Source organism: Synchiropus splendidus, chromosome 2 (genome assembly GCF_027744825.2).
Source record: "Synchiropus splendidus isolate RoL2022-P1 chromosome 2, RoL_Sspl_1.0, whole genome shotgun sequence".
Classification (NCBI taxonomy): Eukaryota; Metazoa; Chordata; class Actinopteri; order Syngnathiformes; family Callionymidae; genus Synchiropus; species Synchiropus splendidus.
The window spans coordinates 8,358,748-8,371,567 of record NC_071335.1 but is presented as its reverse complement, the minus strand read 5'-3'; the positions used below and the strand labels follow the sequence as shown (position 1 = coordinate 8,371,567).

The window sequence follows — 12,820 nt, the reverse complement described above, 5'->3', positions numbered from 1 at the left end:
CCAATCACAGCGCAGCGTCAGGTTTATGACCATACTTTTAAACTGACAGGCTTGGGCCCGACCAATCCGCTCGTGAGTCACAGCGTTTTTAGGGCTCGTTTTTACTTGAGTTTGTTCAGCTTCACAAGGGTGACAAAACACTTGCGTCGCCTGTTGGGAACGGTTGTGAACAGCTTGTCCTTTTGGTAAAACGTGAGTATTCTCTTATTATTTCTATGTATAAATACGTTTTTTACTGCTGGGATACGACTTTCAATGTAGAATCCAACCCTTGCTGCGATTGCCTTCGTCCTTAATTTAGTTAGTTGCTCTTATTCAGTATTTTTTTTCCTCTCGAAGTTGGTTATTACTTAACTACGCGATGGACCTTTATGTGTTTTGTAAAGGCGTGAACCTAAAACGCCATTTGGTTCCATGCTACGGGCCGCTTCACAAAGGAAACGATTTAAGTAGTCGGCGGGAGGTTGTTAAGACGGTGTTAATGTTGCTACAGGTCGTTAACAAGACACTCGGGCACCTTGCTACCGAACGACTGTTGTAACGAGGTCCATAGTCCATTCTTTGTCAAGTTTGAGCGCAGTTGGTTTTAGGCGGGAAGATACAAAATGGAGTCGTGTCCTTCATTCTTCGTAATGCAGAAATCCGATTAGTCCGAACACCATCTTCTCGGCGTTGTGATTAGTTGACTGCTTTTTGTCGCTACGTCTTTTAGTAGTTCTCCGTTTCGCATTTTAGTTTCATGGGTGGTCGACATCTTGTACTTGGTTGCACAACCGACGCTTTCCCTCTCTTTATTTCAGTCAAGTCGCTGTCATGGCGAAGGATAAAGATCCAAACAAGCCTAGGGGCAAAACTTCTGCCTATGCATTCTTCGTTGCAACATGCCGAGAAGAACACAAGAAGAAGCACCCTGGTACCTCTGTTGGCTTTGCAGAGTTCTCAAGAAAGTGCTCTGAGCGGTGGAAGGTGAGTTTTATGCTACCCTTACGTTGCACTTCGACCTCTACCTTCAATACAAAAACTAGTGCGGGTGTGGAGTGCGTACAAAATACTTTGATGAGGAAATGATCAACAAAAGCAGATTGGCAAATTCATAAACCTCACCTAGGAAGTTGTTTTTGTTTAGCTGTCTGTTTGAAAAATAGTGGATGAATTGATTTGTGTTTAATGGATGTGAAATGGTTCTTTAAAGTTTGATGTTCCATGTTTCCATCCGATCCCAAACGAAATGCTTCCAAAAAAGTTGTCTTAATATCAAATTGTCTTAATTCGTGGCTTGACTGAGGTCTGCACTTAAGTACTTTGCTGTTTTACTAATTTCTTAGAGATAACATGATGGCAGAACCTGGTGGAAGCGCTTGTCTATCTCGTCTATATTGTTGCTACTTGTAAGCTGTCTGACCATTACTATGCCTCTTGCAGACCATGTCCAGCAAGGAAAAGTCCAAATTTGATGAGATGGCCAAGAATGACAAGGTTCGTTATGACAGAGAGATGAAGGATTATGTCCCCCCGAAGGGTGTCAAGAAGGGCAAGGCCAAGAAAGACCCCAATGCCCCAAAAAGGCCCCCGTAAGTGAAATGCATTTAAGTTTGTTTTCTGCAAAATTCATTATATTCGAGTTCCCCCCTTCCTCTGCAGTTCTGCCTTTTTTGTGTTCTGCTCTGAACACCGTCCCAAGATCAAAGAAGATAACCCTGGAATCTCCATTGGTGACATAGCTAAAAAGCTTGGTGAGCTCTGGTCAACACAGGGTCCCAAAGAAAAGGCTCCCTATGAAGCTAAGGCTGCCAAACTGAAGGAAAAGTATGAAAAGGTAGGGCTGCTGCTTCTGCCGCCAGTACCACCACCTCACCTTGATGTTTTGGTCTGATCCTGATGTTTTTATTCAAGGATGTTGCTGCATACAAAGCCAAGGGTGGCTCTGGCAAGAGTGATGCTGGCAAGAAAAGTGGCCCAGGCAGGCCCTCTGCAAAGAAGCCTGAACCTGAGGATGATGACGACGATGATGAAGATGAGGATGACGAAGAAGAGGAGGATGAAGACGAGGATGAAGATGATGATTGAGCAGTTTACAATACATTGTTCAGTGAAACTAGATATGCAACTGTATGTATGCTTGCTGTTCCCAGTTTGTCTGTCAGGCAGTTTCTGATTGTCATTTAGTTTTCCATATCTAGCTCTCATGTTAGTGCCAGCTGAACATGACTGGTCTACCAATGTTGCAAACACTGGACAGCAGCTCGGCAGTTAAGTTTTTTAAGAGTTTAATTGCTTCTTCAGGTACTGCACATGTTTGTTTAGTGGTGCCTGTCTTCACTGTTTTACTACCATTTTTTCTTTAGTGTTATCTACAGCCATTTTATTGTGGAGGTTTGATGTAGAACAGATTTTCTTTTGTAATAAAATTTTGTATATTAATTTTTGGCTGTGTTGGGCGGGGCTTGTCTTGAATGATGGGGTAGTTTACTTGATTTTTATGTATTATAATTGTTAGTCTCCTGAGACTGAAAGCTCAATAGAAGTCTTGGTGTAGTACTGGCCATCAGTCAGGGCTCAGATGTAAAATGCTAATTGGTAGCTTAAAATACACGTCGATTCTATTTCACTGGACTGTTTAAATTGAAAGTAAACCTTTTAAAGTTGTGGTAAGGACTTTGTGCGTTTAGCTCTCTTCTGCATCCTGTTTAAATAAGTTATATAATCCAGTGCTTGTATCTGTTCACCTTATTCCAAAAGAGTAGTTTAAGGACTGGAAAAATGTAATCTCTGCTGATCATGCATTGACAGTCGCAGGCACCAGAGGTACACAGTTGTTTTCCCATAGAGCTCTGAAGCACATGAGTCAATGTAATGCATGCAAATCTGAAGAACGGAACATTTAACTTCTACTCCCTGATTTCCCTTCTTTTTCCACTTGTGTTTCAAAGTTAGCTGGTGAGAAGATTCTGAATGCGAATCTACCCCCCTGTGAGACGCTGGCTTTGAAAGACACTACTGTAGCTATGACCCAGAGAAACAGGAAAGGTTTACTAAAGCCAGTCATTTGAAAGGAACGAGCCTGAGGTCAAACTAGGTTGGGGGCAACTGTGGGTGCTGGATGATCTTCTTTTTCAGCGATGCAAGTGTTGGGAAATAGAAAAAAAATCAGATTTTCATTTGTAGTTAATTTTCCAGTAATAGTGTCAGAGCGTGACAGTTGCACCTGTGTAACGTGGCTCATGCCGCCCCGGGCAGATGCCCGGTGACACTGGCTGATCGGGTCCGCCTGCTCGATGTGGTCCGGAAATTCGTGTGCTGGAACCTGAAGTTGCTAACGCGCATGCGCGAGTTCAACCAACTGCCTTTGTCACTGCCCTACTTGCTTCTAGGGCGTCATTTCCTGCCCGCATGCGCACATGGGTGTTCTAAAACGTCATTTCTTACCCACTTGCGCACATTGTTGTGTCGTTTGTCACTGCCTGATGTGTGACGGCTCCCAATTGTGCAGTCTTCTGAAATCGTAGTAATGGGTAAGAAAGACAGAGGTGATCGAGGTGAGTTTCTGATCATTTTATCAGTAAGCCTCTGTATGAAAGTGCCTTACTGTTTAGACGCACTACTTTGGCAGTCTGCGTGCTCAGAACAACACATTCATATCATCCATATTTGTTTCTTTTAGTTGTCGTTGGGCTGGTTTTGGATCGATCACTCATGTAAATGTTTTTCTAATTCCTAATACTTCGCCTATGATGGTCCAAATGAATGTTACACTTAAATTGTTACACTTCAATTCCTGATGCATGTTTTCTCCATCGTGAAATACCGTTGTGTTTACTTAAAATATCCGCTACGTAAGTCAGGCGGATGATACATTTTGATAAGAGCACCATTTGAGAAACAACGCTTCAAGATGAATTGTGGTATTGTCCTCAGTGGACCCTAATGCTATCGGTGTGTACTTTTTTATTGTCATTAATTGCACTATTGCCACAGTTAACTGCCGATTAATTGCGAATAATCTAGTTTTTCTTTTCTAAATGAAACGCATCATATGATTTACACGAATGTTATCAACACAAGAGTGCCGAATGACGACGTCCGAATGCATTTGTTTATTGCCACAGTGCAACGTAACAGGAAGTGAGATTTCGGATGTGGATAGAGATGTAGTGTAGAGTTACTGTGTATGCGTTAACTTTTCACACTCCTGCTACTTCAATGTGCGGATATTTCACCCTGCTGTGAGAGGTATCTCTAAGATTGAATGGCATTTAGATCAATGAGCATGTGCCCACAAAACTGTACAGTAATTCCCTTTTTCCATTTCATAATCTCATTTTTTTACAGAAAGAAAGTCTAAAAAACGTTTGTATGAAGAGGAAGATGATGATGATGAAGTTGTGGGCAGTGAATCCCAAGAGGCCATACCTGCTGCGGCAGGGAAACAAGTTGATGAAAGTAGTAACAAACTTGATGAGTATGGCGCTAAAGACTACAGGGATCAAATGCTCCTGAAGACTGATCACTTCTCCAGGCCACTATGGGTGGTAAGAATCTTTTACTGGTCAATATTTATACAGAATACAGTCTTTTCAAGAGTTGTCTTTTTAATTTGCAGGCTCCGGATGGCCACATCTTTCTAGAGGCATATTCTCCAGTATACAAGTATGCCCAGGATTTCTTGGTGGCTATTGCAGAGCCAGTTTGTCGGCCTAGCTACATTCATGAGTACAAACTAACAGCCTATTCGCTCTATGCTGCTGTGAGTGTTGGGTTGCAGACCTCGGATATTGTGGAGTACCTCCAGAAACTCAGTAAAACGTCTGTACCCGATGGAATTGTTCAATTCATAAAGGTTTGGATCAACTTTTGTCTGACATAATGGGCGAGTAACTGCTTGTTAGTTCATTGTTTTGATTTTTTATTTTAATCTGTTTTAGCTTTGCACCGTCAGCTATGGCAAAGTGAAACTGGTGCTTAAGCACAATCGGTAAGAATCCATTTAATTACTTAGATGGTTTATTATTTTACACATACGCTTGTTGAGATCTTTTTTTTTTTTTTTAGTTATTTTGTTGAAAGTACATTCCCGGATGTGATTCAGAAGCTCCTGCAGGACCCTTTGGTCCGAGATTGTCGTCTTCGTGCAGTAGATGGAACCGACACGGAACTCATCACTGAAGTCCTGCACAGCAAGTCAGCTGTGAGTTGTCTCTTTACATTGCTGTGTGATGCTATGAAGTCCCTGTGCGCATTGTAGTGCCGCAGATGTGACAGGCTTAGCGGCAAACCACAAATAAGTACATGTTTTATATGATCTGTTTTCCTCCTGCGACATATGAAATGAAAAAGTACCTTGCAGGCCCATCAGCCATTTAAAGAACAAACAAGAGTATAGTAAGTTTTGGTTCATTCCAGAAAATAAAAACAAGACCAATGGTTCTGCGACAATTAGGCAGCAGCGAGTGCAACCCTCACTCATAGGAGTTTGACGGCCAAAAGGCAGAGCAAATCATACTTTCCACATTCAGAGTCCCTACTCTCAATCCTATTCCCTTGTCTTTCCTCTTCTCCCACTGTCTATTGGCACGCCTTCCCCCTCTCCTTTTCTCTCTTCGACCGACAGTAGTCCAAATTCCATCAGCACCCTGCTGGTTAACAGCACTAATGGTGGTCGTTGTTAACCCAGGCCTCGACCGATCTGGTATGAGATTCATTTGTCTGATCCGCATCTTTTAGTTTGACATGTTTTTACATCGGATGCCCTTCCTGACACAACCCTTTGCATTTATCTGGGCTTGAGACCTGCGTAAGAAGAAGGCTCGCCCCCCCCCCTTCACGGCTGAGCAAATAATGTAAAAAATATAGCGACTTGTCAGGGTGTGTGATGAACTGCTTCATTCCACACTAACATCTTGGAATTCTCAATATTAAACCTTTTCTTGTGTGATGCCCTGGATAACTGAGTACTCCTGCAAGCTTTTGACTGAACTGTCAGCCTGCAGAGAATTTTTTTTTCTCTTGAAAAGTAAATAAAATGCCAATCCATGTGATTGCCATTGATGGTTGATCGGTATTGGCACATATTATGTTATATATATATTTATAATATTTCTTTTTCATTTTATTTTATTGTGATATGTTGTGTATAGAGCATGTTATGAACATAATTTCCCTTGGGATTTATAAATTAATTCTGATTTCTGAAAGCTGATTGTAGCATCCCGAATATCAATTGTTGTCTGTCTCAGATTTCAAAGACTGTAGCTGAAAAAGAAGCTCCTTCCACCTCAGATCAGGTAAACAATGGACAGTCTTCGTCGGAGCAAGTCCCTGAAGACATCTTTAGCTACTATGAGCGCATGGATAAGGAGGAAGAGGATGAAGAAGAAACACAGACTGTGTCTTTTGAGATTCAACAGGTGCTACTTCTCACATTAATTTTAGATCCTGTGTTGCATTTGGTTAATTTTCTGCAGGTTTAATGTGTTGTGCCCACTGTTTTTTTGTTTGAAATAGGAGAAGATTGAACAACTGCAGAAGCAATGCATTGAAATGGAGTATCCTCTGCTTGCGGAGTATGACTTTCGCAATGATACAGTGAATCCAGATATAAACATTGACCTGAAGCCCACGGCTGTGTTGCGCCCCTACCAAGAGAAGAGTCTGAGAAAGATGTTTGGGAATGGACGTGCACGCTCAGGCGTCATTGTGCTTCCATGTGGTGAGAGTTTGGAAGAGAGCATACATTCATACTCAGTCATACTTTCTCTGGCAGCTCGAATAGTTGAATATTTATTTCATGTTAACAGGTGCAGGAAAGTCTTTGGTGGGTGTGACGGCTGCTTGCACTGTGCGCAAACGTTGCCTGGTGTTGGGAAACTCATCTGTGTCAGTGGAACAATGGAAGGCGCAGTTTAAGATGTGGTCAACGATCGACGACTCCCAAATTTGTCGCTTTACCTCAGATGCTAAGGACAAGCCCATTGGCTGCTCGATAGCCATCAGCACCTACTCAATGTTGGGCCACACAACCAAGCGCTCCTGGGAGGCTGAGCGAGTAATGGAGTGGATGCGCAGTCAGGAGTGGGGCCTTATCATACTGGACGAAGTGCACACAATTCCTGGTGAGTTTAACTGCTTATCCTTACCAGTGATTCTGTATTTGTATGTATTCCAACACTAAGAGTTCAGATTTTTATTTGATCATAATCTACATTATATTAAATTAATCTAATTGAAATTAATTCTATTAAAAATTAGGAATTACGCATTTCTCACCATCCTAACAGCATGGGGGCCTCTGAAACTAGGATTTTGACCCCCTAAACCAGGATTTTACACCAGGAAAGTTATGACGTAGACCTCAAAAGAAGGATGCACAATGTGCTCTGCTTTTTGTCTTCCTCATTGTCAAACTCTCACACATTCCCGCCCTCATTGGGCTTTCCAATTCATTTGTTGCTGTCGTAAAATAAAGTCCTTGAAGATGAGATGTGCAGAGGGTTTTTAATGTAAAACCCAGTGCGCCTCTCATGTTCCCCCCAAATCATCAAGACATTTAAGTCCTCAGAAGTCTGATTCGGTTTTCGCACAATACGCATGTGTCGTCCTCCCACAAGGGCATAGTCAGCGCAATCAACCCCGGTAAACAGCGCTACTTCGAATGAAGCTGACTTATTTTTCAAGCTGGAAGCTGATTATGGTTTTATGAGAGCCACTGCATGCTGGTGCGCTAAGATTCCATTTACATATATATGTCGACTAGTTGCAGTTAGTTCTAGTCAACTATCACAATAGTTCTTTACCCTACCACAGATACAGCTTGTATCCACTGGAAAGCCAAGTTCCACTTCGCAGGCTTCTGTTATTTGAATTGCATTTGATGTTAGTTTATTTGTCCACACTTGAACCTTCTTATGCTGTATATATTTTATATATTACTGGAAGCAGTTTCAAAATTTGATCTTAAGTTAAATTGGTTGATGTCAAGGACCTCCTGACAGCACTGGGATTGTGATTTAATTTTTAAAAAGTTTGTTTTTGTGGCATAAAATTCCGATGTTTCAGAAGAAATGCCATTTTTATTTATTTATTCTTTTCAATGAGAACGCTGGCTCTTGATTAACTTCTGACCACCAAATGTCTGTCTTAAGCCAAGATGTTTCGTCGTGTGCTGACCATCGTCCAGGCTCACTGCAAACTGGGCCTGACTGCCACTCTGGTGAGGGAGGATGACAAGATAGTAGACCTCAATTTCCTGATTGGACCAAAGCTGTACGAGGCCAACTGGATGGAGCTTCAGAACAATGGCTACATTGCTAAAGTGCAGTGTGCTGAGGCGAGTATGAAAATAATTGAGCTTTGTTTAGCAATCTTCGGAGCAAATTAGATTGATTGTTCTTAAAATCCTACCTGAGGGGTGTGGTGCACAAAGAGGATACGTAGAGTAGCATGTCTGGTTAAGCACAATAGATCAATAAAAACAGAGAAAATGTTATTCGTTGGCAACATGTATTTTGCTATATACGAGAGGATTGATCAGACAGGAAACAAATAGCTGACTCCCCCTGCGCCGTGTGGGACACTGAACTCCGGAGGACTCTTTAAAACCCACCTGTGTAATGTTAACATGAAGGGGAATATTTGGCATTTAGGTCTGTATTTTGACTAAAAACTACATTCTTTAAAAGTTGCTGGTAGCATGGTCCGCCCTGCTAAACAAGGTGAACAAACAGATCCCTGGCAAGAAGGATGCGGGAGCAACAGTGCAGGGTACCGTACCGCCGGCAGTCTCATGTCATGTCGTTTTCCTGTTCATGATTCATTCATGACCCCTTAAAATGCTAACAACGTTTTCACCTACTGTTTTATTATGACATTTTCCCGGGTTGACGTCACTTTTCACAGTCTGATTTCCTGTCTGAACAATAATCTACATTCCAACTTGAAGCAGAGGCCGGTAGTAGCTCCGCATAAATAGAATTTTAGCCAATTTGAGCAGTGCAGAAGCGTTTGCTGGAGCGTAGCTCGGCTCCACTCCTTGTGGAAATTTACAGATTGAAGACAATTCATTGTTTTTGAAAAAAATTGCTTACAGTTACGCTCCTGGTGGAATTTGGGGTTTACATGTTGTAACTTGTAAAGCTTCTTAACTTTTCAACCTTCCATGAAATAAGAGATTTCTCAATATGTATGGCTGTCTTCATCGGGCTGCAGGCTGAATAAAGTGAGGAATCCAAATCTAAATTCACAAAAGGTGATAAAAGGTTTTGGTGAACACATAGAATTGGTTGTCTCGTTCAATATTGTAGATTGAAGTTTGGGGCTTCATCAGTTTTCACTGTAGCATAATTACAGAACTTTGTGAAGCCATGGAAGCCTGGTTATAACAAAAAAGAATGAATGATGTGAATGACCATCTGAGTATGTAATCTTAAGAAATGACAAGGTTGATAGTCTCAAGCAGACTGCTGAGTGTGACTGAAGTTGCTTTGAAGTTGACTGATTACTGTGATGTCCCCTCAGGTCTGGTGCCCAATGTCCCCTGAATTCTACAGGGAGTATGTTGCCATCAAAACCAAGAAGCGTATCCTGCTTTACACGATGAACCCAAATAAGTTCAGAGCCTGTCAGTTTCTGATTCGTTTCCACGAACGGCGAAATGACAAAATCATTGTCTTTGCTGACAATGTCTTTGCTCTGAAAGAGTATGCTGTTCGTCTCAATAAGTAAGTCAGGAACACAGTTTGGTCACAGCAGAACATACAAAGGAGGAGTCTTGGATAGAAGTTTTCATCATGCCATCTTTTTATTCCTCAAGGCCCTACATCTATGGTCCAACCTCACAGGGGGAACGAATGCAGATTTTGCAGAACTTCAAACACAATCCAAAGATCAACACCATATTTATTTCCAAGGTACACATGCTACTTTTTTTTCTTTGAAACATTCCTTGTGGGCCACTGTTTTGATGGGAAACAGTTAAAAGAAAACACAGAAATAACCAGGCCAATTTAGACCTAAAGTTGCATTTTCACAAAAAATATTGTCACCAAGCCCAACCTTCACAGAAAACCCTGAACTGACCCGCTGCATGGTGCATATAGCGGGCACAAATTTGTGTGGTCCCCGCCTGCCTAATCTTGTGCACTCCACAGGTTGGAGACACCTCATTTGACCTCCCAGAAGCCAATGTTTTGATCCAGATCTCATCTCATGGTGGCTCAAGAAGGCAGGAAGCTCAGCGACTTGGCCGAGTTCTCCGTGCAAAAAAGGGTTTAAAAAACATGATTTGTTTTTTTATGGACAAATTGTGCAACTTCATGACCTGAATTGTTTGTGTTTAGGAATGGTGGCAGAGGAGTACAATGCCTACTTTTATTCCTTGGTGTCTCAAGACACTCAGGAAATGGCTTACTCAACCAAGAGGCAGAGGTTTCTTGTTGACCAAGGCTACAGCTTTAAGGTACAACTGCTCCCACTATGTCATATGTCTGTCTCTTTGTTTAGCTTTCCAATGGTTTTGCCCAACTAAATTTCTACACTGTACAGTGGTATGAAAAAGTATCTGAACCTTTTGGAATCTGTCACATTTCTGCATAAAATCACCATCAAATGTGATCTGATCTTTTTCAAAATCACACAGATGAAAGAACAGTGTTTGCTTTAACTAAAACCACCCAAACATTTATAGGTTTTCATATTTTAATGAGGATAGCATGCAAACAATGACAGAAGGGGGAGGAATAAGTAACTGAACCATCACATTTAATATTTTGTTAAATGTGATGGTTCCCCCCTTTGGCAGCAATAGTTTCAACCAGACGCTTCCTGTAGCTGCAGATTAGTCTGGCACATCGATCCGGACTAATCTTAGCCCATTCTTCTTTACAAAACTGCTGTAGTTCAGTCAGATTCCTGGAATGTCTGGCATGAATTGTCGAAACTAAGTCGAAACTGCCTGATAAGGTTTCTGTTTAAAAAATGATTTACCTCTAATGCCTCTACCAAATTTCTCTCACAGGTGATCACAAAGTTGGCTGGAATGGAAGAGGAGGACTTGATGTTCTCTAACAGAGAGGAACAACAGCAGCTACTTCAGAAAGTTCTATCAGCATCAGATATTGACGCTGAAGAGGAAACTGTTGTGGGGGAGGTTGGATCACGACCACAGGTAATTAGCTACCATGGAATAGCGCAAAGACGGAATTTCACTGATTTCATTTTTTGTTGTGTCCTTGTTTCTTGTGAAGTTTTCCAGACGAACCGGCACGATGAGCTCCATGTCCGGTGCAGACGACACCATCTACATGGAGTATCAGAGCAAAAGTAGCAAGGCTGCGGCATCCAGCAAGAATGTGCACCCACTGTTTAAGCGTTTCCGAAAATAAAGTACGCTTGTATTTTCAGATTGTGAAAGTCTGGTTTGATGCCCAGTACAGGACATGCTCTGGGTCTCTCACATGATAAAGCTGTTTTAGTGCTTAACATTTGTCAAGATAGGTGGTAGAAAGGAGGCTTTTATCTTGATTGATTGAAGTGTATTTTACTCATTATCAGCTGTTGCACCATTTAATCACAGAATTTTTACTCGCGCTAAAGCGTCTTTAGCAATGGTTTAAAACAAAAGAATTGTTTACTCACGCTGTGTAATTTAACAGTGTGAGCTCCCGGGAGACAGACGGAGGAACTGTGTCCTTCAACTAAATTCTTGGACCCAGACACTGTAGGTGCGTGTCCTGAGTAAACCATGTGTCTCGTCAAGCAAACCCTTGTGGGGCACGTACCAATCCGAAGCCACATGAGATAAGGTGTCAATCAAAATAACGTGACCACTGAAAAAAAATTATAAAAGGTGACTGCTGAAAGCAGACGTCAGAGTGCGAGTTTTAGAGGTGACACACTGGATACGTGCTCTCACAGCTGCCGCGGGGTCCAACGCCTTTTTGTTTGGACTTAGTGTCTTATTGAGAAACGGGACATAGAAAATTTCAAGACTTTGGCTGTTTTTGTGGAACCTCTGCAAGAGGAATTTGTGGATTTCACTTCAATTACCTTATTTCTGTTTACTTTTGGAATAAGTTTCCTTGAGCTGGATACATTCTCCGGCCCTGCCACTGGTCCCTCGGACCAGCGACTCCTCAACCAAACCAAATAAACAAACACCAACAATGAGTATTTAACCCCCTTATCACATCAGACTGTGAAAGAACTGGACATTTCTATCAGGTACCAGTTGTTAAGATTTTTTATTATCTCTTTTTCTGTAACTAGAAGTTGGCCATTCCCCAATAGCGTCTCGCGTTGTGAGTCTTGCGTGAGTTTTTATATTTTTTTTTAATCATTTAATATTTATACTTTTTTGGAAACTGCTTTGCCATTGCTTAAATGCTTCAATAAAAAATAAATTTTTAAACTTTCACTGGACTTTGCTGATGAGGATTATTACACCAATACGCCAAGGTTGAGTTGAGGATTTTCTCCTCCGTTGCTTGGGAAGCAGACACACACAGATGTTTGGGTCAGCACCCTTCATGGCTATCTTTAGCCTCATTTTTCTTATATATATAGGATCATGCCACTGAAAACATCCCAGCCGATAACAAGTGCATAGAACTCAGAAGAGAGCAGTCGGCAGTGCAGGTGAGCTGCTGATAATTTCTACTTCAAAATACCAAAAGTGGTCGAGTATGAAGATTATTGCAGCAGGAAGATGGGTCAACATGCAGATGCGGACTGTTAGAGCAGGGCAAATCTCCTCACCGACCTTCCACGAAGGGAGTAGCCTGAGTTAGGATCACTTACTCTGGATATCAGGAGACCTTAGTAAGTCCTG

The 12,820-nt window shown here is 41.8% G+C and overlaps 2 protein-coding genes across 3 annotated transcripts; both read left to right on the top strand.

The window, feature by feature from the left end:
- The first annotated feature begins 25 nt into the window (after positions 1-25).
- LOC128753734 (high mobility group protein B2-like) lies at positions 26-2,593 on the top strand. The gene is made up of 5 exons (XM_053855764.1): positions 26-192; positions 801-966; positions 1,423-1,571; positions 1,642-1,816; positions 1,894-2,593. Exons 2-5 carry the CDS (start codon positions 814-816, stop codon positions 2,065-2,067), a joined length of 651 nt encoding a protein of 216 aa, XP_053711739.1. The 5' UTR covers positions 26-192; positions 801-813; the 3' UTR covers positions 2,068-2,593.
- Positions 2,594-3,395: 802 nt separating this feature from the next.
- Positions 3,396-12,328, top strand: LOC128753807 (general transcription and DNA repair factor IIH helicase subunit XPB-like). Of its 2 annotated transcripts, XM_053855915.1 has the most exons (16): positions 3,419-3,536; positions 3,662-3,695; positions 4,330-4,529; positions 4,601-4,837; positions 4,923-4,972; positions 5,050-5,185; positions 6,234-6,404; positions 6,502-6,706; positions 6,795-7,109; positions 8,139-8,323; positions 9,511-9,713; positions 9,806-9,902; positions 10,143-10,260; positions 10,332-10,450; positions 11,009-11,158; positions 11,238-12,328. In XM_053855915.1, exons 3-16 carry the CDS (start codon positions 4,488-4,490, stop codon positions 11,373-11,375), a joined length of 2,166 nt encoding a protein of 721 aa, XP_053711890.1. In that variant the 5' UTR covers positions 3,419-3,536; positions 3,662-3,695; positions 4,330-4,487; the 3' UTR covers positions 11,376-12,328. The 2 variants fall into 2 exon arrangements, with proteins under 2 accessions (XP_053711889.1, XP_053711890.1); XM_053855914.1 differs by lacking the exon at positions 3,662-3,695 and having other exon boundaries at positions 3,396-3,536.
- Positions 12,329-12,820: the final 492 nt, after the last annotated feature.